The 22,639-nt window shown below is 51.0% G+C and overlaps 12 protein-coding genes across 12 annotated transcripts; 4 read left to right on the top strand and 8 right to left on the bottom strand.

Annotated features, from left to right (window-relative positions):
* Positions 1-318: 318 nt before the first annotated feature.
* CC77DRAFT_955519 (glucose N-acetyltransferase 1) lies at positions 319-1,974 on the bottom strand. The gene is made up of 2 exons (XM_018535480.1): positions 1,446-1,974; positions 319-1,378 (listed from the first exon to the last, which is right to left on the bottom strand). Exons 1-2 carry the CDS (start codon positions 1,870-1,872, stop codon positions 609-611), a joined length of 1,197 nt encoding a protein of 398 aa, XP_018389950.1. The 5' UTR covers positions 1,873-1,974; the 3' UTR covers positions 319-608.
* Positions 1,975-2,055: 81 nt separating this feature from the next.
* CC77DRAFT_1016900 (60S ribosomal protein L12) lies at positions 2,056-3,186 on the bottom strand. Its single transcript, XM_018524299.1, has 3 exons — positions 3,142-3,186; positions 2,873-2,989; positions 2,056-2,813 (listed from the first exon to the last, which is right to left on the bottom strand). The coding sequence occupies exons 1-3, from the start codon at positions 3,143-3,145 to the stop codon at positions 2,437-2,439; spliced, it is 498 nt and encodes a 165-aa protein (XP_018389949.1). The 5' UTR covers positions 3,146-3,186; the 3' UTR covers positions 2,056-2,436.
* Positions 3,187-3,711: 525 nt separating this feature from the next.
* CC77DRAFT_529578 (hypothetical protein) lies at positions 3,712-4,219 on the top strand. The gene has a single exon (XM_018532031.1). It carries the CDS (start codon positions 3,839-3,841, stop codon positions 4,175-4,177), a length of 339 nt encoding a protein of 112 aa, XP_018389948.1. The 5' UTR covers positions 3,712-3,838; the 3' UTR covers positions 4,178-4,219.
* Positions 4,183-6,542, bottom strand: CC77DRAFT_1016899 (hypothetical protein). The gene is made up of 4 exons (XM_018524298.1): positions 5,831-6,542; positions 5,310-5,782; positions 5,143-5,260; positions 4,183-5,088 (listed from the first exon to the last, which is right to left on the bottom strand). The coding sequence occupies exons 1-4, from the start codon at positions 6,191-6,193 to the stop codon at positions 4,429-4,431; spliced, it is 1,614 nt and encodes a 537-aa protein (XP_018389947.1). The 5' UTR covers positions 6,194-6,542; the 3' UTR covers positions 4,183-4,428.
* A 233-nt stretch (positions 6,543-6,775) lies between these two features.
* Positions 6,776-8,060, bottom strand: CC77DRAFT_529574 (hypothetical protein). The gene is made up of 2 exons (XM_018532030.1): positions 7,724-8,060; positions 6,776-7,663 (listed from the first exon to the last, which is right to left on the bottom strand). Exons 1-2 carry the CDS (start codon positions 7,795-7,797, stop codon positions 6,880-6,882), a joined length of 858 nt encoding a protein of 285 aa, XP_018389946.1. The 5' UTR covers positions 7,798-8,060; the 3' UTR covers positions 6,776-6,879.
* Position 8,061: 1 nt separating this feature from the next.
* Positions 8,062-9,441, bottom strand: CC77DRAFT_529770 (hypothetical protein). The gene has a single exon (XM_018532035.1). It carries the CDS (start codon positions 8,953-8,955, stop codon positions 8,323-8,325), a length of 633 nt encoding a protein of 210 aa, XP_018389945.1. The 5' UTR covers positions 8,956-9,441; the 3' UTR covers positions 8,062-8,322.
* CC77DRAFT_1057741 (acetate non-utilizing protein 9, mitochondrial precursor) lies at positions 9,342-9,892 on the bottom strand (the record flags this gene model as incomplete). The annotated part of the gene is made up of 3 exons (XM_018528053.1): positions 9,342-9,466; positions 9,514-9,613; positions 9,674-9,892. The coding sequence occupies 3 exons, from the start codon at positions 9,890-9,892 to the stop codon at positions 9,342-9,344; spliced, it is 444 nt and encodes a 147-aa protein (XP_018389944.1).
* Positions 9,893-10,054: 162 nt separating this feature from the next.
* Positions 10,055-10,840, top strand: CC77DRAFT_927315 (hypothetical protein; the record flags this gene model as incomplete). Its single annotated transcript, XM_018533987.1, has 1 exon — positions 10,055-10,840. One exon carries the CDS (start codon positions 10,055-10,057, stop codon positions 10,838-10,840), a length of 786 nt encoding a protein of 261 aa, XP_018389943.1.
* A 684-nt stretch (positions 10,841-11,524) lies between these two features.
* Positions 11,525-12,450, bottom strand: CC77DRAFT_1016895 (cytochrome oxidase biogenesis protein, Cox20 subunit). Its single transcript, XM_018524297.1, has 2 exons — positions 11,969-12,450; positions 11,525-11,909 (listed from the first exon to the last, which is right to left on the bottom strand). The coding sequence occupies exons 1-2, from the start codon at positions 12,231-12,233 to the stop codon at positions 11,632-11,634; spliced, it is 543 nt and encodes a 180-aa protein (XP_018389942.1). The 5' UTR covers positions 12,234-12,450; the 3' UTR covers positions 11,525-11,631.
* A 15-nt stretch (positions 12,451-12,465) lies between these two features.
* Positions 12,466-19,572, top strand: CC77DRAFT_529710 (DUF1744-domain-containing protein). Its single transcript, XM_018532033.1, has 2 exons — positions 12,466-13,308; positions 13,359-19,572. The coding sequence occupies exons 1-2, from the start codon at positions 12,698-12,700 to the stop codon at positions 19,450-19,452; spliced, it is 6,705 nt and encodes a 2,234-aa protein (XP_018389941.1). The 5' UTR covers positions 12,466-12,697; the 3' UTR covers positions 19,453-19,572.
* A 484-nt stretch (positions 19,573-20,056) lies between these two features.
* Positions 20,057-21,563, top strand: CC77DRAFT_529712 (taurine catabolism dioxygenase TauD). Its single transcript, XM_018532034.1, has 3 exons — positions 20,057-20,834; positions 20,898-21,076; positions 21,141-21,563. The coding sequence occupies exons 1-3, from the start codon at positions 20,175-20,177 to the stop codon at positions 21,502-21,504; spliced, it is 1,203 nt and encodes a 400-aa protein (XP_018389940.1). The 5' UTR covers positions 20,057-20,174; the 3' UTR covers positions 21,505-21,563.
* A 312-nt stretch (positions 21,564-21,875) lies between these two features.
* CC77DRAFT_1091459 (Sm-like ribonucleo protein) lies at positions 21,876-22,535 on the bottom strand (the record flags this gene model as incomplete). The annotated part of the gene is made up of 3 exons (XM_018529566.1): positions 22,474-22,535; positions 22,374-22,423; positions 21,876-22,207 (listed from the first exon to the last, which is right to left on the bottom strand). The coding sequence occupies exons 1-3, from the start codon at positions 22,485-22,487 to the stop codon at positions 21,876-21,878; spliced, it is 396 nt and encodes a 131-aa protein (XP_018389939.1). The 5' UTR covers positions 22,488-22,535.
* Between the last annotated feature and the right edge of the window lie 104 nt (positions 22,536-22,639).

Raw genomic sequence — 22,639 nt, 5'->3', positions numbered from 1 at the left:
CTTGTCTTGACACTCTGAGGTAGGCATGCATTTGGGGCTCTTGTATGACAGCTGCGATATCGACAGTGTTGAAGGATGCAATCAAGAGCTGATAAGCAGATGCTTCGGAGATTTTGGTGGATCCGCGAATGGTGGCGGCGCCGCCATGGATCCTTCCGAGCAGCGAGCGCGCGGGCTGATACGTTGTGCGGAATGGCGAGTACTCGGCTGTCCACATGTCTCATCAAACAAGAGGACTCGCGTTGTCGCTGCATGGCAGAAATCCGTCACTTGTCTAAGATTGTTGTCACGAGCCATCAGAGTGTATCACCAATTAAACTGTGTATATTTGTAGCAATCAAATAAGCTTCAGCTTGCTTCCTGATGCGACAGCCACCACCAGCGGCAATGCTACGGTCTCCTCCAAGATGACGTTGTCATGTCTTCTGCCGTCCTTGCATAACCGTGCCGTTTTCGCCGTTTGCCCATCAGTTTCAGATCATCGTCAGCGTCGGTTAGCAGACTTTATAGTCGGGCCGCGTGTTGAAGCATCCAAGCTAGGATACACAAGCGATGTTTAAGAGCTACATAAGATATAGGCACACGGTTCTGCTGATATCCAAGGCTAGCTAGTTTCCAAGTAGAGGTCCGCCAGAAGCAGAGGGAGCAGCAGCAGTCTCATTTGAGGACGCATCAATAGCTGGTTTCATCGCAGTCGCTGGGCGGAACTCTTCCTTAATCTTGTTCCAATCTGGTGCTGGCAAGCTCAGCAGCTTACAAACATCTCTCCGCCTCTTCCTGAAATCATCGTACAGGCCCTTCCATATTCGTCTCTCAGCGCATGTTCCCTCGTGGCTGCCTCCACAATCCGGCTGCATATCCCTCAATGACTCTTCTGACCACATGACCATGGGAGAAGGCAGCGGTCGATCACTGAACTGAACAATCTTTCCCTCTTTGTACACTTTCTCGGCGTCCCATGTCTCATTCGCACCGCCCAGATAGTCCGAATGGTCGTGGCGCGTGAACTCTGCAGTACGAAGGGCGTATGGTCGGTGTGGAAGCACTAATGCGCTCTCCTCGAAGCGTTCGTTAATGATCTCCATGTCAAACCTATGCATCTCGACCAGCATAGGGTCACCGCCTTCCAACATGCGCTTCTTGAACTTCTCTAACTCGTCAAGACTAGGCTCAATGACCATAAGCGTTGTCGATAGTGGCCAGGGTTTGCTATCCGTCCAATATGCGCGTGGCATCGCTACCGGAGTGTGAGGGAGGAGGAAGAGCTCATCTAGGGAGTCAAGGAGTGTGATCTCCGATTCTAGGGCGATGACGCGGTCGTAGTACTCGAGGCCGAAAGCTAGGAACTTAGTGACGCTCTCATCCCATTTCCACCCATCTACAATGCTGTTAGCCATGTGCTTGTGTTGTCTCGCCGCATGGGTAAGTGGTTGGGTAATACATACTCTCACTACGACCAGCCACTTCAAGTAGCTTCACAGGATGAAGCTTCGCGTTGTATGTATCGCGTGCTAAAGTAAGCAGTTGACTGTCCCGGTCCTGGGAGCTATCTACTTTGGTATCCCAGTGGTCGGGATAGAAGAGAACGCGATCTGCTTTGCTGCCGAATCGAGCGAGCGCTTCCAGGACCATAACTGCATGACAGAGTTCCCCGCGATCGGTTGCATACACACTGTACGCATAATTTGACCAATTGACCTTTATATTATCGCCAGTTCCAGGTGCAGGTGTTGCGTTGCGCGATGGATACAGAATCCAGCAGACGAAAAGGAAGCCAACTAGATAGTATGCGTGGCGGCGGCGCAGGCGGAATGATGGGAATTCAGCCTCGTTCGCGAATTGAGGCAGCTCGTCTGACCGTCTTCGACGCATTGTACGGGTGAAGTTTGCGTGTTGTTGACATTTTGGAGCGACTGCTTTGGTTGTTCAGCTGCCAGGCGCCGACTGGTGACGCGAAGTCGCGGAATTACCGTGCAAAACTCCGAGCTTGCGACGCATTCTGCATTGACCTTACCATGCTTATTTGATCTTCACGCTCGAGCATTAGTCAACCTATCACAGAAGCTTTGGTTGGTCGCTTGAATTGGCTTGGATATTTGATGACAGTGGTCTCAGCCCTCTGTACTGAGTAGCATTACAGCAGAGTTAATGAGATATGGTATGTGCAGTAAACATGCTGATGTTGTCCACAGAGATCGAGTCACAGCAAATCGAAGAATTGGATGTTGATTTGACAAATGCATTGTATCATTGTCGTATGCCTGGGTCACTTTTGTGGTATGGTATCAAAAATCCCAAACGCCGCAGCTGTGCAAACTCCACCGGTCCCGAGATGGCTAACTCTGGTGGGAGACATGATCCTCATTCAGCTATGTAGCACCCTCTATGGCATGTATCGTTCCATCGTGATCGTTGAACACTTCTTAGTGCTAACGCTTACTCCTCAGGAATCTCAATCTCGCCGGCCTTGATGTCGTCGGAGATGTCCTTGGGGCTGCGGCCATCGACCTTGCAGCCAGTGGAGAAGGCAGTTCCGAGGATCTCAAGAACGGTACCCTTCAGGTCCTTGGCCATGGACTTGAAGCGCATGGTGCGGGCAATGCTGATGATCTCATCGAGAGGAACAGACTTGGTGTGCTTGATGTTCTTCTCCTTCTTGCGGTCTCGGGGAGGCTCCTTAAGGGCCTTGATGACGAGGGAGGAAGCGGAGGGAACGACGGAGACGGCGGCTTGACGGTTTTGGATGGTCAACTTGACAGTGACACGGAGACCCTTCCAGTCACCAGTGGCCTTGGCGATATCTTCACCGACCTCTGCGGAACGGATTAGCATTCGTGCCCAGACGCATTTCTTTGAAGAGGTTGTCGCATACTCTTGGGGGAAAGACCGAGAGGACCGATCTTGGGGGCGAGGGCGGATGAGGCACCGACTTCACCACCGGTCGCACGGAGGTGAATGACCTTCACCTCGGAGGGATCGAACTTGGGAGCTTTGTGGATGTAAGCGTATGGCGTTATAGGAAAGCCTGGCTATTGGAGATGTCGAGTTTTCGAGTGTTAGGAAACACCCGCATCTGGGTGTCCTAGCTACTCGAAAAGTCCGCGCATCCTCCTAAGAGCCGACCAGAAGGATGATACTCACGCATGGCTAGTGCTTGAGGTAGTCAATTGCTTCTGGTTGTAAAGAGTGACTGCCGTTATTTTGTCGTTCGAAAGTTCGTGAGAAACAGAAACCCGGAGTGGGGAGCAATATTGGTCGACCTGTGAGAGAAGCGAGCCTTGGCGGCACCTTCCCCGTTAGGCGATAGCACCTTCCAATGTTGCCTCCCCGATGGAGACCGACACCAATGCTCCACATTACTTGCCTCGCTACTTTGAGCCAATGTTCTTTGTAAAACAGCCAACACCCCAAATGGCGACATCTCAACCCGAGGTCACAATCGCACTCCAAGTCACAGAACAATCACACTTCGCGTGTCCAAGATGACGTGAATGAAGTCCCGCTTGGATAATGCGGGAAAATGTCAAGATACATACTATACAACTACAGTATCTCACTATAGATCGATCTCCAACCCATCTCATTACTTCCACGTCCTGAACAACGTATCTGCCAGCACCTCTTGCACAAATCACAGCACCACGACAGTACAAACATTACGGCCTTCATCACCCTGACAATCAATACGCCAATTCCATGGTAGCATCTCTCCAAATGTATTAATTCCTCCCAAAATTTAACATTAACCCTCTTCCCAAGCACATATTTTCGCATGCCTACAAAGAATGCTTGTTAAACCCAAAATCGACGGATTCTAAAGTAGCTAGCATAACGAACCATGGTACTTCAACCTCTTCCTAAACGTACAAAAAGACGATGTGAAAAATCGACTCGCTTCAGAGGTCGACTCAAGTCTCCCATATGTGTAACAAATGTTTCGGCGGTCAACTCTTCTGAAAACAAATACGAGCAGCGTCAGGATGAACAGACAAGAAACATTTCGAAGAAGCACGACAGCAGAACAACAGCGTCTGCACACGCTCAAGATAAACCGAAGACAAATGCTGCAGACGCTTCAACCCCAGCCGGACCGACCGAGGCCAAAGTGGAGAAACTGAAATGGCCGCTACCTCCATCCTCAATACATGATGGTCTGTTGTTCAGAAAAGTAGGATGATGTGACAGGGAATTTGGTAACTGACAATCCATTTCAGCTCTATTTACTCAAATATCTTAGTTTTTCGCATTTTCGCATTGGCAAATAAATGACTATTGTAAGCTCATCATGATGCCGATTAACATGCATGCGGTACAGGAGCTGGCATGCCTACTCTATAGCGACTGGGAACGACAACTCGCTGGTAACGCCAATCAATACTGCAACTCAATGGGATACCCTCAAGAGACCAAGACTTTGTCCAACCAAGACTATGAGCCTCGTCCCCTGGAAATACCTAATCCCTGAGCTGTGGGTGCGTTTTCTTCTCGCTTGCTCACGCTGCTCCTTCGTCCTGCAATTGCCGACACACTTTCACTCCTTGAACTGTCCATGCTCTGCCTCATGCTACTGGAGCTCGACCTGCGCCTAGCACGTCGTGCTTCATCGGGATCATGGGGATTGAGCCCACTTGCTCTTGCGAATAGATTGAGGATATCTGTGAGACTGATGACTCCGCTAAGTCTACCAGAGAGGCTGGCCCCTGGCATGGTGGACATTGCGGATGCAGAGATAGCTGGTGCAACAGCTCCAGTGCTGGCAAGGTGCGTCGGGGCGGTCGAATTGACAGGTATAGGACCTGCCATTCCGGGAAGTGGTGTGATTGGCGAGGGAGGAACAACGATCGCAGGTGTTATCGCAGGAGTTGATGGTCCAGATGATGCAGGCGACGGTGCATCGACGACCCACATGCGGTGCGAGCGAGTTGCAACCAGCTTAGCCACAGTATGCGCGAGGGTGCTGAATGGGTTGACGTGGAAGACGGGGAAGGAATCTTTGCCATCGTTGACTCCTCGCTCTGACAGGATGACGGATATGAAGTGGATACAGGATGAGCGAAGTAGTGGTAGGGAAGTGGATTTTGTCAGGAGCTAGAAATGGAGTTGTCAGCCACTGAGTACGCATGAGGGGCAGAAGAAACCTACGCGGACATCCACGTGTGATATGTTGCCGATAACGTTGTTCTGCGCGTCCAGGACTGGTAAAGACGATACGCCTTCGTTATTCATGAGCTCGAGAGCGGCCGCAAGAGGCTTATCTCCACTAAGTATCCAGTCAGTCACATGCCACTTTCAAATTGTGTCATACTAACTTGATGGCCAGGACTGTCTTGGATCCAAGGTTCAAGTCTTTGATCAGCTGCGAGTATAGCTGGTTGACACCTGGGAAGCTTGATCGGTTCTCCCAGAAGAACTGCACCAATCTCAACTGCGTCAGAATGCCCTTGACATTTGAGGTGCCTTGTTCTGCGACCAAGACCCTATGCACGCCGCTTCCAAAGACTTCTATAGCCTTGGACAAATCTGTTGTCTCATCGAGAGTAATCAAGGGCTCTTTCCTGCCGCCGACCTCCTTCACGTCCTTGAGTGGTATAGGCTTTCCTTCTCTTCCCTTCTTTGCAAGCTCATCAAACGACGCGATGTCGCCTTCTTCGGGGTGTGCGAGGCCGACAACAAGGAGGAGATAGGCGTTCAGGTCGCTGTAATCGAAAGTGCCGGTCGCATGTCGTGTGTTTGCGTCTTCGCGCAGAAGGACGACATTAGGAGCGCCGTGTTTGACCAGTATCTATGCAAGTCAGTTTCAGGTGCACAGAGACAACTGAATCCGACTCACGCTTGTCGCATCCTCAACACTGGTGTCGTATTCAACAAATCTGACTAGGTCAGGGTCGACTATCTCTCCAAGCCTGACTGACTTCCAATCGCGTCCCTGGAACTTTGGGTCACCGCCCTTGGTTGGTGGGTTGTTCAGGAGGTCTTGCAGAGCTTGTTGTGTGAGCGAAGGTTGCCGTGACGCGCGCGGTGATGTAGGCGTTCCTCGCATGTGTTCCGCGAAGCTCGAGCGGTGTGAAGAGGCCGGACTGGGACTGGAGCCCAGTTTGAGCGCTGTCGGAGGCGTGCGGCCTATGGAAGACACGGAGCTGTTGAGCGACGTCTCCTTTATGTCGATAGCTTCTTCGTTGCTGTGGTCGGCCATGGCGACGACGGCTATGTTTGGGGGAATGCGGGGCTCCGCAAGAAGTGTTTACGGGAATTCGTGGACGAGTATAAACGTGCACACGGTAAACAACTATGTGTTCTGGGTTTTGCACTTGGAGACGTGACAAGACCTCGCACAGTAGTCAGCTATCAGTTGGGCAGGACTGTTCGCGACATGTGAAGTGGAATGAGGTGGGGAGGGCGTGCCTGCAGGTGCAAAGCCCAGAAGATGGCCTTCTACCTGCCCAGAGCACTTGGGCCGCAAGCTGCAGAATGCGGGGTGTGATTCGCCGCATGCCATGACCATCAACAGTATCGGCCATGATGGCGCAAGGGCAGACACAGCCTTGCGGGGTTACAAAAGCACTACCTTGAGCGTTGGCGGCGGAGGGTCGCTCCAAGCCATTCAATGGCGCGCTCAACGTCATACTGAAGCGCATGGACACGGAAGCTGGGGGAACACGCCAATCGCTTAAGGTACATGACTCCAAGCAAGGATAATAATCATACAGCATCGCATTCGTAACTAATCTCATGTCCACGCAGCTCTCAGGCTACTCAATTTCCGCCCATACTAATTTCGTGACCAATTGTCAACAGTAGACAGACAGACATGCACGAACTTAACAGTTTTGCCCAACGCCCGCCTCAAAGCATGACTCGAGTGAAACAAAAAGCATTTCCCTAAGCGTCCTTCTGCTGCTCATAGTTCATACCAGCATCCTGGTCAGCTTGACGCTGTGCCATGTGCTCGCGAATGGCGTCTCCTGAAGTTGAGTCTCCGTCGCGGCCACTGGCAGGAGGCGCATGGCTAGTCGTGTCGACGACGTTGTCATCGTACGTCATGCCATTCATCATGCGTGCCTCTTTCTTCTGCTGCTCGATGCTGGACATGGTCTGTGTCGATCCTGAGCTGACAGGTACACTGACGCCTGACATGGGACTAGTCGGGGTTTGTTCTCGCAAGTAACCTGGCAGAGCGCTTGCCTTTCCGACAGCAGGGCTACCGAGTTGGCTATGCTGTCGAGCTGGTGTTCGCGCACCCTCACCAAAACCAACAAGGGAAGCAGCTTCGTCACTGAAGCCCCCCATGCTTGATGTGTCCATGTCCTGGTCCTCACTCATGCGATCGGGCTCGTAGACATCGCTGCCGCTTGCCCACGTTGTGCGACCGCCAACGGAGCCAGTCGCGCTGGCACTACCAACAGTGCTGCGCTCACGGAAGAGTTGCGGCTGGTTGTTTGCATCAAAGTAACCTGGAGGAGGGTTGGCTGCGCTCCCTGGGTTGAGTCCTTGAGGATTGCGACCCGAGACTGCAACGCGCTCCAGACCCGCTAGGCGCGAGATGCGGTCGGCACGTTCAGCTTCAGCAGGATTCCGGTGGTGGGGAAAGTGGCCACGATGTCCGTCTTTGATGGCAACAGTGGAGAGCTCAGACATGGTCGTCGTGACCGAGTTTGGGGTGCCTCTACATGTACAGCGTCAGTCTAACTATCTGATTCAGCCCCACCAAGCGCATGTGCCTTACGGAGCATCACCAGGCGTGTCTTCGCCGGACGGCGGAGGTGGCAGGTTGATCAAGGTAGGCGCATTGGTTGCCATTGCGAAGTGTGTGGTCTGAATTGGATCTTGGTGCGGTTCGTGGAGGGGTTTATAGTTCAGGAGAAGTAGTTTAATGTTTTAGGAAGTCTGATTACAAGGAGCCCGGCCCCCGTGACGAATGACGTAGCCGAAGTAGCGCTTCGAACAAAGCAAGAGCACGGGAAGTTGTTTACGTTTTCTTGTGATCAAGCCGACTTTTTCACACGATCGGGAGATGCAGTTCACAGTCGTTATCTAATTGGGATCGTCTTGTCGCCTCATTCTTGGGCGCTCTTGGGTGCTCCAGCCGTTGGCTAAGGCATTCTGGTCTGGATGCAGGGTCTTGCCCTAAAGCTAAGCGTACCGGTGATTCGCTACCAGGACAGTGGTTGCTTCACTCTGGCATCCTCGACTACCTCTTAGGCGGACTATTCCAAGGGCACTCTCATCCTGACTTATGCTTCTGATTAAACAACGAGTCAGCTACTATATTTGGTGGAGGCAGAAATCCACAGCTAATCTCGCAGACTCCAGCACACTAGCAGCTCACATAACTGTGCAGTTGGTTACGGGTTTATCCGTATACTTGTACTTGTAATGACTCTTGTGCCTCCTCTTCTTGCGTCTAGCGTCATAGTATCCACCATAATCGCTGATATAGCCATCGTCGTATCCGCCAAACCCATTATCGTGTATTATCGGTTCGTTCATAACCATTGCCGAACTACCCATCATCGGTCCACTCGTGATGACCGGAGCATGCGACATCATGTTTTGAGGCATATAAGGGCCAGTAAGACGGTAATCGTAAGTGAAGCCTTGATTCCTATGGTGTATAGGCATCAGAGCGCCAGATGTAGTTCCTGAAGTAATTGCTGGACCTCTCCATCCACCAGACATGAATGGCGCACTTCCCCACTGACCCGGAATCGCATAGCCGCCACCAACATGGTTTCGAAGCATTTGGTTAGTACCCCAAGGTCCTTGCACCATTTCGATTGTCTCTCGATCTGCAAATCCGCCGTTGCACATAGGACAGGTGTAGGGCGGTGCGATCAAAGTCTGATAGGTTTGGCGATATGGACAGCTGAGGAGATCGGAGAGAAAGCCGCAAGGTTGACTCATGGAAATCCAGGAGTGGCCACATGTTGGAGAATCGTATAGGGTACAACCACACATATCCGGTAAGCAAAGACTTTGCACGAGATATAACTCTCGAATAATCAATCGCAAGACGAAATTCCAGTATTGATAGCGTTTTTCCCTTTGAAAAATTCTGTACCCGTCGAAGACTGGGACTTATTGGAGGAAGTTGGGATGCACCTGAGAGGCTTCAGGTTGTGAAGCGAAGTTTCTTAGATGGACAACGATCATGGAGCGACGGAAGAGGTGGACGTGAGAAGATGTTGGAGACTGATCTGGTATTTCTGATATATAGTACATCTTGGAGTACCATGTGAAGTATCCAAGCTCTTCGTGTTTACGCATTCATCGGTAGGCGTGAAGCTAGCCACGTTTGCCATTGGACGTTGTTGAATGAAAACTGAGATTCACACACGTTGCGATCACTGTTCGGTCGAAGGCTTCTTGTCGAGCAATTCTGTCACGCGCTTTTCTTCGGCATCAGCATCTTCCTGAGCTTGGTTCTTGATCTGTTGCATGAGCTCATAGAGCTGACCAATTTGTTGGTCTGTGATCCAGTCAGTGTGTGTCTTTGTACCAGTCCATAAAACTCACCGCTCATCTTGTCAATCTTAGCTTTGTCCATCTTGGCTTCCTTCCACGAGTCTCCCTCTAGCATTTGGCAGTATGTTTGCCATTCCGACAGAAACCCAATCTATGGAACTTAGAATCTGTGACATTGCAAAGCGACTGTCCAAAAATGTGCATGACTTACTATTTGCACAGGGTTCTCGACGTCCCTGTGTGCCCTGAACTCGGCCTTGACGTACATGTCCCCAAGTAATCGCTCCTCCACGCCTAGCCTTTTCCTATGCGAGCGTAGCAGACGTCGATAAAGTGGTATTGGTGGCAACAAGGCAGCAGGTGCCGGCTTGAAGGGCCTCGATGCGCCCGCATCTGTCGCGGTAGCCAGTAACCGTGCACAGGCTCTCATTGTTGCAAAAGAATGGATGAAGATTCAAAAGATTGTGGCAGAGCAGCTGTGATGCATTCGAGAAGTGATGACCTCAGCCTCGGCTCTACTCTAGACTAGGGTGCTCCTTCCATTCCAATTGGCCCACACCGACACCTCCGATCTCGAAACAAAATCGCGACCATGCTGCCAACACCATCCACATCCCATGTATGTTTTGATCGCGTGTACGAACCGGCTGAAGACTCGTACCTGCTACTCGACACGCTCTCTTCTGCGTCGGAAACTGCATACTTAAAGGGACGATTTGGAGATGTTTCCACAACCCCACCGTTGGTGCTCGAAGTGGGCGTAGGATCAGGCGTCGTATTGGCGTTCGTCGCTGCGAATGCGCGCACAATATTCAACCGCCACGACGTACTGACACTTGGGGTTGATATCAACAGCTTCGCCTGCAAAGCTGCCTCCCAAACGGTTCGCGATGCGATCAAGGAACAGCAGGATGGGCGCTCCATCTTCGCCGATGTCGTGAATGGCGACTTGGCGAGTGCTATCCGGCCGCATTCTGTCGATGTCTTCATATTCAATCCGCCATATGTACCGGCCGAGTTGCCTGATCTAGCGAGCCACAACAAGTACAACGCCATACCAGAAGGAAAGAAAGCGACATCGTTCGAACAAGACTCATATCTGTTGGAACTGTCGTATGCAGGAGGGGAAGATGGTATGGTAGTGACGAATAGGATGCTGGAACAGGTACCGGAGACACTCAGTATGGGTCGAGGCGTCGCATACGTGCTTTTGTGTGCACAAAACAAACCGGAAGTGGTCAAACAACGCATAAGAAATTGGGGCTCAGGTTGGATGGCGGAGACGGTAGGGTCAAGCGGGAAAAAGGCGGGCTGGGAAAAGTTGGTGATCGTGAGGATATGGCGAGACATGGCCTTTGAAGAGAATGACGCTTGTTGAACCGAACAAGAGTGAAGCCAAGAAGTGCTTTGGGTGTAAGCGTCGATACCAAATCTTGCGTCCATATCGACCTAAGATGGATTCCCACCAATCTTCGTGAGCATTTTCGTGGCCTCGAGACTCGTTCTATCGTAGCTCTCCGGGTTGCAGCTCAGATGTTGCATCATCCAATCGTTCAGTTCATCACTGTACTGACGATACTCTGGGCCTAGATCCTGAGTCCGCTTCTCTTCTGTAGATAGACTCAGGCTCCGCTGGTGCAGCTGGTATTTACCCCGATTGATCAGAATGACTCGTCGAGGAATGTGAGCTTTGTAGTAGTAGTGCTCGTGATTGTATACCTAGGTGGAAGCCGGATGCTGGTTGTTGTCGTGAAGGTTCCGTCTAGCCGCGCAGACACAAGTCTTGCTATCGAACTTTTGTCCCTTCCGCTATTGAAAATCACACGGCAGATAGAGCCGGAAGAGAGTGGTGCCATGTCCTAGAACGAGAACTGCATGGCTGTAGAGAATCGGCTCAACCACTCTGTTGCAGTCTGGGAGGACGGCGAAGGTACATATATCCTAGTAGCCGCAGGCCATGTCGAGAATACAGTCACTGAACATGGCTATGACCAGGAGGTCCTCCTGGGGGCATTATTGTGGACAGGTCATCAGAGTCGGATAATGCGAGAAGATAGTCAAGTGACCCATACCACGTAATTCATGTCGCGTCAAGGCGCATATAGTACATATTCTTATACACAACTGTACATGGCATCATATCTCTCAAGCCCTCATGCTTACTACACTCTACCAAAACTTGACGTTCTTCTGGTACCAATAGCTCCAGCTCTTTCTCCTCTCCTCTTCTGCCCTTCGTTCTGCCTCTAGTCGATCCTGTTCCTCCCTCGCTCTCCGTCGTGCCTCTTTCTTCGCCTCGATAGTTGCGCGCTTCTTCTCCATGAGCTCTTGTGCTTGTTTTATGCCGGCCTTTTCTTTCGATCGGTAGTACTGGCATACTTGGTAGGAGACGACGGACACACCGCACCAGGTTGCTACGGCCCAGTTGGAGGCTGTGATGACCGGCTCTGTGATAGGTTTTAGTACATTGTCCGCAGGTCTCGTTTAGAAAGCAATGGCGACGTACTGCCTATTATAGCAGCTAAGCTTCCTCCTGCAAACCCTGCTGCGAGTCCTTGCAATTGACTGTCTCTTACACATGGTCGCTTGTGGAAGTTTAAGTAGTATTCTGGTCCGAGACTCCGTACTGCGTCGATGTATGTGGGACCACCGTCTGAAGTCTTTTCGCCTCCTGCTGTATGTGCTGTGCCACCGGGCATGGTGTTGGCGGGCGCGCGGGGCTTTGGTGGAAGCGCATTCACATCGACGGTATTCCGCGTGTCGTCGGCCATTGTGGTGTGATGGGTGGATTACTAGGAGGTGGGGAGGCAGAGATATGTGAGCGATAAATCTCTACGAGGCTGTCAAGAGATAGTTGGACGCTGGTGGTTGTCGTCGTTGCGAGTGCTGTATCGTGAGTCGCGGCTCGTGGACTTTCTGTCGATGCGGAATAGGCCCGAAAATATCCAGCATGTATGATCCGACGAGATCGATCAAAGTGTGGCTGAGGGCCGCCGCACAGCCACACCAAAATCAATTTGCTGGGAAGGGGAAAGCGCCGAACACGCTCCAGCGCGTCGCGTCCAACATTTGCCGATCCACCCTTCAGACCTGCGAGTCCCTCCACTACACTCCCACCGCCAATTGTCGATACCCCGTCTTTTCGCTCTTTCCGCTCTCTTCGCTGCTCCAATGATACCCTGATCTACATATTTAGCATTTAATACTCTCTCACCTTCCACCACTACCACATATCATGGCGCCACGACGCGCAGGCCAGCCCTTCCGCCGGGTAGGCAAGCTGGGCAACACATCCTATGGCCCACGGAAACCGAAGACGGTCGACGCCTCGTCACTACGCAGTGGTGAGGGTACCTCTCAGAACGAGAAACTCGAATCCACTCGCTTGGCAAACCGCATCGATGAAACCATGGGCTTCGCGCGCTTCGATTCTGGCAAGAAGAAGGTCGGATGGCTCGTCAACATGCATTCGACAACGGTAGAAGACGAAGAAGTACCAGGTGGCAAAGCTGGTGTGGACTTTTACTTCATCGGCGAAGAAGGCGACACATTCAAAGCGACGCTCGAATACGACCCCTACTTCTTATTGGCGATCAAGAAGGGCAGAGAACAAGATGTGGAAGAGTACTGCAAAAAGGCATACGAGGGATTGATCAAATCCATAAAGATCGTGGAAAAGGAGGACCTGAGTATGCCAAATCACCTGACAGGGTACCGAAGAAAGTTCTTGCAACTTACCTTCGCAAATGTCAACGACTTGTTGGCTGTACGAAAGGCTGTCAATCCAATCGTAGAGAAGAACAAAAAGAACGTCAACGCGATGGACACATATGCAGAGGTTGCAAAGTGAGTTTGGCTGGTTTCTTACGCGTGGACTTCGGCTAACATTTGCATAGTGGCAACGGCGACTTTGACTTCTTTGATAACGACGAGCACGAATACGAGAAACGATTTATGACTACTGTTGACGCCAGCGATTTTATTTTAGATATCCGAGAATACGACGTTCCTTACCACGTGCGAGTGGCTATTGACAAAGACGTCCGAATTGGAAACTGGTATACTGTCGAGGCCAAGCATGGCGTAATAAGCATCAAGTGCATAGAGGAACGCCTCACACCAGCAGATCCCGTCGTCATGGCGTACGATATCGAAACGACAAAACTCCCATTGAAGTTTCCAGACGCTGCCATCGATCAGATCATGATGATATCGTACATGATCGACGGTCAAGGATTTCTCATCACAAACCGCGAGATCGTATCGGAAGACATTGCAGACTTCGAGTACACACCGAAGCCGGAGTACCAAGGACCGTTTATGATTTTCAACGAGCCGGACGAGAAGGCGGTGTTGGAACGGTTCTTCGAACATATCAAGATAGCTAGACCAACAGTCATGGTCACATATAACGGAGACTTCTTCGATTGGCCGTTTGTCGAAGCAAGATCTAGTGTACAGGGTATCGACATGTATCAAGAAATCGGATTCAGGAAGAACAGCGAGGATATCTATCAGTCGGACTATTGTGCCCACATGGATGCCTTTGCCTGGGTTAGTCGAGACAGTTACCTACCTCAAGGTAGTCGTGGTCTAAAAGCTGTGACAATGGCTAAGCTCGGATACGACCCAGACGAGCTCGACCCGGAACTCATGACGCCCTACGCAGCCGAGCGACCGCAAACGCTTGCAGAGTACTCCGTCTCCGACGCTGTTGCTACTTACTACTTGTACATGAAGTACGTACATCCGTTCATTTTCGCTCTGTGCAAGATTCTTCCACTCGGACCGGACGATGCATTGCGCAAGGGTACAGGTACCCTCTGCGAGATGCTCTTGATGGTGCAGGCATACCAGAAGGGCATCGTGCTACCTAATAAGCACAATCCACCCAAGGAAGCTTTCTGGGAGGGTCATCTTCTCGAGTCAGAGACTTATGTTGGAGGTCACGTCGAAGCGCTGGAAGCTGGCGTGTTCCGAAGCGACATCGCCTATAATTTCGCTGTCGACCCTACGGCTATTGACGAATTGCTCAACGATCTTGACGCCGCACTCAAGTTCAGCATCGAGGTTGAAGAAAAGAAGAAGATGGAGGACGTAACGAATTACGAAGAGATCAAAGCTGAGATTGTTGAGAAGCTCATGCAGCTCAAGAACACGCCAAACCGTAGCGAACGGCCTCTCATCTATCATTTGGACGTCGCGTCTATGTATCCTAACATCATGACAACTAACCGTCTGCAACCTGATTCTATGATTAACGAGTCGAATTGCGCGGCTTGCGACTTCAACCGACCAGGAAAGACGTGCGATCGCCGAATGCCATGGGCCTGGAGAGGTGAATACCTACCAGCCAAGCGCGACGAGTACAACATGGTTCGTAACGCTTTAGAGAACGAGCAATTTCCTGGAAGGTTTCCCAACTCGCCAAAGCGAACGTTCCAAGATCTTTCGGAAGAAGAACAGGCTGCGCTTGTTAGGAAACGTCTAACAGACTACTCCAAGAAGATCTACCACAAAGTCCATGACGCCACGACGATCGAGCGCGAGGCTATCATCTGCCAACGAGAGAATCCTTTTTATGTTGACACCGTCAGCGGTTTTCGTGATCGACGTTACGACTTCAAGGGCAAGCAAAAGGTCTGGAAGGGGAAGACGGAAGCACTCAAAGCCGCCGGTGCTCCTGCTACTGAGATTGAAGATGCAAAGAAGATGATCGTTCTTTTCGACTCTATGCAGCTGGCACACAAAGTCATTCTTAATTCTTTCTATGGTTATGTCATGCGAAAGGGATCTCGTTGGTACTCTCTTGAGATGGCTGGTGTCACTTGCTTGACTGGTGCTCGCATCATTCAGTTGGCCCGCTCGCTTGTGGAGCGCATTGGACGACCCTTGGAACTGGACACTGACGGTATTTGGGCTATTCTACCAGCAACATTTCCCGAGAACTTTGCCTTCAAACTCAGCAATGGTAAGAAGCTGACCATCTCATACCCTTGTACAATGTTGAACCACTTGGTTCACGCACAGTATACCAATCACCAGTATGAGACGTTAGTAGACCCCGAGACGTTCCGCTACGAGAAGCACAGCGATAACTCCATCTTTTTTGAAGTCGATGGACCGTACAAGGCCATGATCTTGCCAACTTCCAAAGAGGAGGATAAGAACTTGAAAAAGCGTTATGCAGTTTTCAATCACGATGGCAGCCTGGCGGAATTGAAGGGTTTCGAGGTGAAGCGCCGTGGTGAACTGAAGCTCATCAAGAATTTTCAGGCCCAGATTTTCAAGTTCTTCTTGGAAGGCACGACGCTTGAGGAGACGTATGGAGCCGTCGCAAAGGTCGCCAACCGATGGCTTGATATCCTGGATACTCGTGGAGCAACACTCGCAGACGAGGAGCTTATCGACCTGATTGTTGAGAACAAGAGTATGACAAAGACATTGGAGGAGTACGGAGCGCAGAAATCAACCGCTATCACGACTGCTAAGCGTCTCGCTGAATTCTTGGGAGAACAGATGGTGAAGGACAAAGGTCTGAACTGCAAGTACATCATCTCAAAGACACCTAGGAATGCTCCCGTCACTGAGCGCGCTGTTCCTTTAGCAATCTTTTCGGCCGAAGAGTCTGTTAAGAGGTACTTCCTGAGGAAATGGTTACGAGACGATCCTGGAGAGATGGACATTCGAACGATTCTTGATTGGGATTACTACCGCGAACGTTTGGCGTCCGTCATTCAGAAGCTGATTACCATCCCTGCGGCGTACCAGAAAGTTCGAAACCCCGTGCCCAGGGTGCCGCATCCCGACTGGCTTGACCGCAGAATTCGTCAGAAGGAGGACAAGTTTCAACAGACAAAGATGACGGACATGTTCAGTAAGAAGGTGTTGACTAATGGCGACGCCAACGTCGCGAACAACAAGCTGTCTGGAGACTTTGAAGATTTTGGCTCGGCAAAGCTGACCCAGAACCAGTCCCAGATGAAGAAGGGAATAGTCACCAAGATGGTGGCGAAGCGCAAGGAGCCTGAGCCTGCAGTGCCTATCGTCGACCCATATGCCGCGTTGCCCAAAGTTATGCCGAGCATCGATCACGACTATTCCGGATGGCTGATGTATCAGAAACAGAAGTGGAAGATTCAACGAGAAGCACGGAAGCGCCGACGACAGCTGTTCGGAGAGAAGGCTGTTGACGCTTCTGATGCAATTGGCAGCTTCTTCAGAAACCAGGCCCAGTCTTTGTACATCAGCACATGGCAGCTTGTTCAATTACGGCCAACTGAAACACCAGGCGAGGTCAGGGCTTTTGTTCTGATCGACAAGAAGATCCACGCTCTCAAGATCATCGTACCTCGGACCCTGTATCTGAACCTGAGGAGCGAAGACCTTCCTGATGTCTCAATCAGTGGCTGCTCCGTGGAAAAGGTTGTCAATCACAGTCTGCCCAACGGCCACCCGTCGATCCATTTGTTCAAGCTTCAAATGTCGGAAGAGACATACGTCCAGGAAGCGAAAAGCATCTCTGCACTGTTCAACCACGCCAGTGTCGAGGGCGTATATGAGAAGCAAGTACCACTCAACATCCGCGCCATCCTCGAGCTAGGAAGTACCTGTACATTCGATGAGTCGCAGAAGGGTGTTCTCGGAAAAGGTCTGGAACAAGGTTTCGATTTATCGTCGCTGCGACAAGTAAAGACCAAAGAGTCATACCTGGCTGAAGCGCCTTTCAACTATCTATATCTGTACCATGTCAGGAGTGGCGACCGCAACGTCTATGCCATCTTCTCGACATCGAAGAACGAAGCGCACATCGTCATCCAAAACAAAACCAAAGATTATCAGATGCCTAACGTAGACCGCATCTACCGAGATGCCCTGCAACGACGAATGGAAGATAGCAATGGTGAGCCATGGCAGACCATGATCGAGTACCAGGAAGACGTACATTTCAAGACGACGATGGTGACCACAAAACGAAAAGCTCTTCTTGAGATTGGGGATGCTATCAAAAAGATGAAGGCAGACGAGAACGGGCCTATCATCGTGGTCATACAGTCACCAAATCACGCTCTTCTTTCGCACGACATTCCTGTTCTCAAGGAGTTGCCAATCTTGCCACTTCACGCTGATGAGTCTGATAAGCAACTACCACCACTCGGCTGGCAAGCTTTCATTGCCAGGCGACTAGTGGGACATTACCTCGATCTCGGATCCTGGATTGCCCATTTGTTGGAGCTTGCCCGCTATGGAAACATACCGCTTTGTAACCTTGAGAGCAATGATCCACGCTTCCTGATCGACATTGCGTACGCGCGACGTTTGCAGAAGGAACGAGTCATTCTTTGGTGGTCCAGTCAGGCGAAGCCTGATCATGCAGGCTATGAGAAGGACGATATCCTCGCACCTTTGGAGACAGTAGACATGCCGTCGATCAACAACCCAGGCACGTACTCGTCAGTGTGCATTGACATCAATCTTCGCAATCTCGCTATCAACACTATCCTGTCATCTTCATTGATCAACGAACTTGAGGGTTCAGACTCTGTTTCCTTCAACCCTGCGGCCCCGTCTTACGACTCGACGAATGATGGATCCAACATCATCTACTCAGATAACGCTTTTGCCAGTGCCGGTATCACGGTACTCCGTGAAATGGTGAAAGCATGGTGGGTCGAGGCTGTGAACGCTGGCCACGGCTTTAGCATGGCCGATGTCATGGTTCAGCATCTCGTCCGCTGGGTCAGTAGTCCGGGATCTTTCCTCTACGACCGCTCTCTGCACTACTACGTACAAATGATGTCGAAGAAGACACTACAGCAACTCATGACGGATTTCAAGCGCGTCGGTTCGCACATTGTATTCGCTAGTCCAAACCGCCTGCTCCTCCAGACGACCAAAGCCGAAGTAGGGAATGCGTACGCATACAGCCAGTACATCATCAAGACCATCAAATCGAAGCCTTTGTTCCAGTTCATGGAGCTTGAGATCAAGGAATACTGGGACTACCTGGTTTGGTATGACGAATTCAACTATGGCGGTAAAGGTTGCAGCGAGGTGAGTGAGGATGAGACGCAGCCGGTCGAAAACATCATGTGTTGGCAGCTCGCACAATTCTTGCCACCGAAGTTTCAGCCTACCTTCAACGACTGGGTCGTCGAGTTCATCGAGCTTATGCACGCACGAAAACGCCCTGGTATCACTGAAGACGGCTCGACGCCTAGAGTCACGCAGATTCCGCTTCGGCCACTTACTGTGGATCCAAACGAACAAACGCAGATTCTCCCCAAGCAATTTACCAGGCCTCTCTCTAAACAGATGAACGCCTTCGCTAAGAAGCAGCACGCAGAAGTTTTGGACCCTCTTTTCGCGTCCGATTATATCTTCCCTGAACTTCCTGGCTCGCATCTCAAGCTTACGAATCCGGTCTTGCAACTTGTGAAGAGCATCATGCAAGTTTTGAGTCTAGACCGTGCCATTTCTCTGGAAGCGCGAGCACTGCGAAAGGAGTTGCTGAATCTCTTCGATATTCGCGAGTTCAGCGCAGAGGCAACATTCGTCAACCCCAGCGCTGCCCTTGTCGTCAGAGGCGTCATTTGTGAAGACTGTACATCTTCACGCGATCTGGATCTCTGCCGCGACTCTTCTCTTCTCCCAGTCATTCTACCCGACAGCGATGCTGCCCCAGTCCTTCCCAAATGGAAATGCGACAACTGCGACTCAACCTACGACAAGCGGCGCATCGAAGAACAACTCGTCGGCGAAGTCCAAAAGATGGTACTCGAGTGGTGTACGCAGGATCTCAAATGCGGCAAGTGCAAGCGGCTACGCAGCAATGAGTTTATGGAACATTGTGCTTGCGCAGGCGAATGGGTAGCTACGAAAAACAAGCAGGATATGAAGAGGAAGATCAGTGTGTATGGCAATGTCGCAAGATTCTACACATTAGGTATGCTGGAAGCTGTTGTTGAAGAGTGTTTGGAGAGTTTTTAAGTTCAAAGAGCACGTACACTTGCTGTATGACAGCGATCGATCTGTACGGCGTTCTAGTGTTGCATATCAGTGCGGAATTGGGTCGCGCGGCGTCTGCGGTCTTTCTCCGGATGGGCGTGGGTTTTGATATTGAGTTTCTGGGCTTTCTATGCCGTGTAGCATTTAGCGGCGTCTGCAGCGACTAAGTGGGGTGAAGGTCGTTCATTTGTCCACCTCGCGTCTTGTTTATCCCGACGTCCATGTACCGACCAAATACATGTAACAATCTTATCAGTTCCCAAAAGTCCTACCCGTGCCCGTCAAGATTAACAGTGATGATAGCGATCTGGACACAAGAGCCAAGAACTTGGTTACGTCGTGGACAAGGTAGGCAAGAGCGGGGCTTGCGTCAACTTGGTCCTGGGTGCCGTGCGAGCACGCCATTTCGGGCTAAATATCGCAAACAACAACATGGATTGAGATATGATGCGATAGCAACAGAATAAGGAGATGAGGGGCAGAGGGGTAGAAAAGGTCTCGGAGGACAAGGATTCGGTAGATATGCGTATATATAGATAAATCGTCATTGCTTTTGCATTTTCTCAACGGCTTTCGTATGATTGTGTCTACAACGCTTCAGCTGAAGAACTAAGGAGATACGCATAATCAGCTTCATTCCAATCGTATTGTAACCTTCCGAAACAAGCTTCTCCCACTCAATTGACCCATTTTACTTCCCCAGAATGGCGCCGGCACTTACATCTCCCGCACCCGCTGCGCCGCACACGCTCTCTACCACAACCACAAAGGCACCCAAAGCCATCTTTCCAGACGGCATCAAGACCTCAGGTCAACATGAGCCAGTCTACTCTTTACTACACCCTTACTCCAAGTTTCCTAAAGAAATCACTGGTTCAACAGCATGGGACAAAACAGACTACGAGTCCAACCCCGAACGCTGGACGCACATCTTCTCGTCCGACGAAGTACGCGAGATGAGCGAAGCAGCAGATAACTTCATCGCCTCCGGAACACCTTTGACAGGCATCACAAAAGACCTGTTCCCACTACCCAACTTTTCCAAGTTCTTAGAGCCGCTAAGGAAGGAGTTGATCGACGGGAAGGGATTCATCCTCTTCAAAGGTATGCCTGTTGAGCAATGGGGGAATCAAAAATCCGCGGTCGCATATATGGGTCTGGGCACATATTTGGGCTACTTTGTCAGCCAGAATAGTCGGGGCCATGTGCTTGGGCATGTCAAGGATTTGGGTGAGGACGCGACGGCAATTGATAAAGTGAGGATTTACCGGACGAACGCGAGGCAATATTTCCATGCCGATGATTCGGATCTCGTGGGCTTGTTGTGTGTGGCCAAGGCGTTGGAAGGAGGGGAGTCTGATCTTGTAAGTTGAAATTACCCGTCACTGGTCTGGTACGCATTTTGCTAACTACAATCTCTTGCACAGGTTAGCAGCCACTCAGTATGGAACGAGCTTCAAAAGAATCACCCAGATGTCGCCGAACTACTAACCCAGCCCATCTGGTACTTCGACCGCAAGGGCGAGACAAGCGTAGGACAGAAGGAATGGATCAAAACCGCCGTGTACTATCTCGAGACGGGCGACAACCCAAGAGTCTACAGCAAGTAAGCAAAGCAACCAGACAATTCCCAACTCTTCAGAGCCGCAAGCTGACACAAGCAAAAATAGATTTGATCCCTACTTTGTCCGTTCTCTGACCCGTTTCTCGGACGCGGGTCAAATCCCGCCTCTTTCCGAAGCACAAGAACGCGCCATTACTATCCTTGAAGAGACATGCCAGAAGCTTGCGTTGCACATGATTCTTGATGTAGGCGATATCCAGTTCCTTTCCAACAACCATGTGTTCCATGCCAGGACAGCGTACAAGGACTATGCGCCGCCAGCACCGAGGAGACATTTGATGAGATTATGGCTGAGCACACCCGAGGGCGAGGGCGGATGGAAGTTGCCCTTCCACGACAGTAGGGAAAAGAAGAGGGGTGGAATTCAGGTCAACGACACGCCGCCGGTTGCGCCTTACGATGCGGAGTAGTCGCTTGTTGAAGACGGTTTGCACGTATCTAGCTTTGTAAGTAGCCAGTGAATGTGTACATAAAGAACAAGTCAGAAAGTATGCAAAACCCGCGGGATGATTGCGTTTCAATGTGGTATCATTCTTCTCTCGAGGCGCAGCTTTCGCACCAATCCTTGTGTCTGACGCCGCGCATCCTGGTTATCTCTGCTCGTGTAGCTGATCGGATAGTGATCCTATTGCGCGTCAAAATTTGGTGTCTTTGGTGCGCGGCAACCCATAATCTCAATTTCCCCGAATCCATGGCACAACTCCAAGTCATTTTGTGATGTTGCAATGCGCATCTGCAGGTGGTTTTCTTGGCCTTCAATCTCTGTCGTCTTTCTCCGCACCTAGAAACCTCGTCCACGTCCCCTGCCACCACCGCCTCTTCCGCGACCACCTCCACCACGACCGCGACCGCCTCCGCGGCCACCACCCCTTCCACCACGGTCACCACCACCGACCTCCTTCCTTGCCTTATTCTTAGGCTTTGGCGCATCGTCGATGAGAAGTGTGTCGAGCGGTAATGAGTCGGGAAGGATGATGTAGCGAATTGTGGAACCGCGGACGGTCATTGTGTCGAGAGCTACGGTGTCGCGAGACTTGGGCGTGTACTTGACTGCTCGGAGCGCGACGTTCATGAGCGGTGAGACGGAGGTGATGGTGCCGTTTACAATAGTGCCTGTCGTTCTGTTAAAACACACGTCTGTAAAGTGATAGCACACCGAATCGAGGCGAAAGCGTGCTTGCGCAACTCAAGGATTGACGCGCTCGCCAGAGAAGCGACTTCGGCCAGACAACGACGCGATCGAAGCCAAGGAGCGACAAGAAAGAGACACGCTGCTTACCATTCTTGAGCTCGACTGTGACCGTCTCATTCTGACACTTCATAAGAAACCTGCGTGAAGCGTTAGCTGCTAGTCTAACAAAAGTTGACGACTAGCTCACCTGACGAGCTTCATGGTCGCTGTTATCCGAACTATGGAGTATTGGAGTTTGAAATGTGTGCCTCGGTATCTTGCGATTGGTAATTATAGTCGGTATCGTTGCTGCGGCGCGATGTATACTCGCGGGGAAGCTCCGACTAGGAAATTGCGATCGAGCTTCAGGCTGC

The sequence above is a fragment of the Alternaria alternata genome, assembly GCF_001642055.1.
Source record: "Alternaria alternata strain SRC1lrK2f unplaced genomic scaffold CC77scaffold_3, whole genome shotgun sequence".
In the NCBI taxonomy this organism is placed as follows: Eukaryota; Fungi; Ascomycota; class Dothideomycetes; order Pleosporales; family Pleosporaceae; genus Alternaria; species Alternaria alternata.
Note: the sequence above shows the minus strand (reverse complement) of the source record. Positions and strands in the feature narration are given on the sequence as shown.